Consider the following 2,894-nt stretch of genomic DNA (forward strand, 5'->3'; position numbering starts at 1 on the left):
CCACCTGATTATGATATAATCTACAGTTACACTTTAATTCTTTACATGTGAATCACCACCACCATCACATACTTGAACCCACATCCATTTCTGCGGTACCTAATCTTTAATAGACTAACCTGAGTTAACACTTTATAACCTCAGGTAGGTTAAAAAAAAACATATATATGGTCATCTGGAACACCTCATTTTGTGTTCTTCATTTACAATAGCAGTCGGCCTTACTTTTTTGAGCAATCATAACTATCAGGGATTTCAGAAGTGCATCCAGGAACAACCTGATTTAAAAAAGATTCTATATGATATGATTTTAAAATAAATATAAAAAAAATACCCACTTGTCTATAATCAATTTCCCAAATTACCTGATCATTGCTCGACCTCGAGTGAGTGATCTTTGAAGTTCTCATCCTTTTTCTGCTGCACGTGGTGTCTTCAACAAAATTTTGATCCGTCACCTCTGCAACGATGAAATGTTAATACAAATTATAAAAAGCATGCTAATTCAGTAATTTGCAAACTGTAAGTAGCTTAAAAGTACCTGTATTGCTACAACCCGTGTCTTGATCATGCAACCGAGAGTCAGTTACAGGATAATGCAGTGTAGTTGAAGTTGAAGATAGTCTTTTGAGGGACCCGTTTGTGAAATGTTGGATCCAAGGGTTTCCTGAAGAAACACGAGGTCTATCTGCATCTATCACATGTAATTTCTCTTTCTTGAAGCATTTATTTGACCAATGGCCACCCTGAAGAACCTTAAACTGACAAATAAGTAACATAAATTGGATTAAGTGCATGATATAAACAGGATAATCGAGTGAATAATAACATATAAAATGAATCAGATTTTAAACCTGGCCCGAAGAGATACAAGTGTTGGGAAGGGTTTTTAAAGTTGAAATTGCATCAGAGGAGAAGGGATTTTGTGTTTGACAAGTTTGCATATCCAATGAGTTATATAGCTGGTTAACGAATGATGCTTCTATCGACTTCAGATATAAACTGTGTTTCTCATTGGTCCACTTTGATGAATCATCTTTCTGTGAGTCCTGATACAATAAATCATGGCAATCAAATCATATGAGAAAACAATACATACAAAATAACAAACATGGGAACAGATTTGAGCTAAGAACAAATTAAATATGCATAAGATTATAATTGGTGGTTCCACTATGCTTCCACACACTTAACTGTGTAGCTACTTTTTATCTACTGCTAAATGCTAATGCGCCCAAAACGAGTCAGTTTGTGATGTGTGAGATTTAAGTATTTAACTAAGGTGTCACAAATCCTCTTTTAGAAGAATACAATAACTAGCATTTACCATAAACAGAAATTAAACTGCTAGTTTAGTTATCCAGCAAAACCTCAAAAGTTAGTTTGCTTTGAGCCCAAAATATCACCAAGTTTTCATGCATGTTAGCATAACTGTCGAAAACCTACAATGTCCACAAATTCGAGATTTGAAGCACATTCATCCTAATTTTGAATCAAACAAACTCCAAGTTAAATACAAACCGCGAAAACCTAGCATCCACACACACCATAACATATATCAATTTCCATAAAACAACACTAATTCAAAACCTAACAAAATTAACAATAATAATAGTAAATTAGAAGCATAATTCAATACAAAGCGACAACAAACCTAAAATCACAGACGTAAATCAAAACAAAAGGATGATAATACAACTGAAGACAATCACACAAATCTAACATGATATACAAATAGCATATGCATAAACAGAGAGTAATTAATTATTATACCAAAATTGAACTCTCTTCTTGCTCCACAAAATCATTCATCACCACCACATCGTTACCGGCCATCTCCGTCGCCGTCGTAGAAGGAGACGCTTTATCTTTCATGATGTATTGACAATAAAGATCTTTCTAATTAAATTAAATTAATTGGTTGTTTGGATATTTTTTTCTGATAAGAAATTGAAAGGAAAGAAAAAGTGCGTTTAAGAGGGTCCTTGAGGAATAACAATTGCCAGCTGTCATATGCTTTTACACGTCATCTGTTAAATATCAGATATTTTTCCGTTGATTTTTATTTATTTATCATTATTATTATTTTGTAAGACTAGATATTATTTTATGGTTTGATCGTCTTTACTCTCAAAATATCAGCCGCTACGCCTCACTTCTAGATTGGAGTGATTGGACCGGACCATGCCTCTATTTACGTTTTTGCCCATGGTTTTGGATTACTATCTTCCTAAGGACAAACTTAGGATATTTTTTTTGTTGTTATTAGTTTTGAGTTATCTTGAAAATACACAATAATAATCATTCGAGACAGGTAAAATTGTTATTTTAAGAGTTTATTTATTTATTCAAATTTATTATAAACATGTTGAATAAGGCATTTGAATCAGCCAACTTTTTAATGGCTCGGGCGGTAGGTTTCAAACGTCCCCTAAGCTTCAAATCATTAATTGAAGTAGTAATTTATATCGGGACATGTGTACTTTATACGTTTATATAAACTGAATTTACAAGTCATGTATCTCTTAGAACACTTGGGGTTCCTAATGCAATCTCGAACAACATGGCAAAGTATTTTTAGAATTGTGTATATGTGTATTTTGACTTCTTGTTCAATTAAATTAAGAGAGTAATAACTATTGACTCCATGATTGCCATGTTATTGCTACTATACTAGATGCCTATGCAAATGAGATATGCATAGTCGTGTGATTTGAGAAATCATTCGATGCCTACACTTTTACTTCAGATTTCTAAATGATTTGTGGCTTTTCAATGTTGGCGGAAATGAAGCAACAAAATCCTATACGTGGAAACTAATACATCCTATCTAACGATTCTATGATCGGATGCTCATGAGGTCGTGCCAAACATTACATTTGTTATTCCGAACG

At 33.3% G+C, this 2,894-nt stretch overlaps 1 protein-coding gene across 1 annotated transcript; it reads right to left on the bottom strand.

Annotated features, from left to right (window-relative positions):
- Positions 1–221: 221 nt before the first annotated feature.
- Positions 222–1,875, bottom strand: LOC143583019 (cold-regulated protein 27-like). The gene is made up of 5 exons (XM_077065449.1): positions 1,774–1,875; positions 855–1,049; positions 542–761; positions 366–460; positions 222–278 (listed from the first exon to the last, which is right to left on the bottom strand). The coding sequence occupies exons 1-5, from the start codon at positions 1,873–1,875 to the stop codon at positions 222–224; spliced, it is 669 nt and encodes a 222-aa protein (XP_076921564.1).
- Positions 1,876–2,894: the final 1,019 nt, after the last annotated feature.

Source organism: Bidens hawaiensis, unplaced genomic scaffold, assembly GCF_021521415.1.
Source record: "Bidens hawaiensis isolate Kalapana, Puna unplaced genomic scaffold, B.hawaiensis_p1.1 tig00032103_1, whole genome shotgun sequence".
Lineage (NCBI taxonomy): Eukaryota > Viridiplantae > Streptophyta > Magnoliopsida > Asterales > Asteraceae > Bidens > Bidens hawaiensis.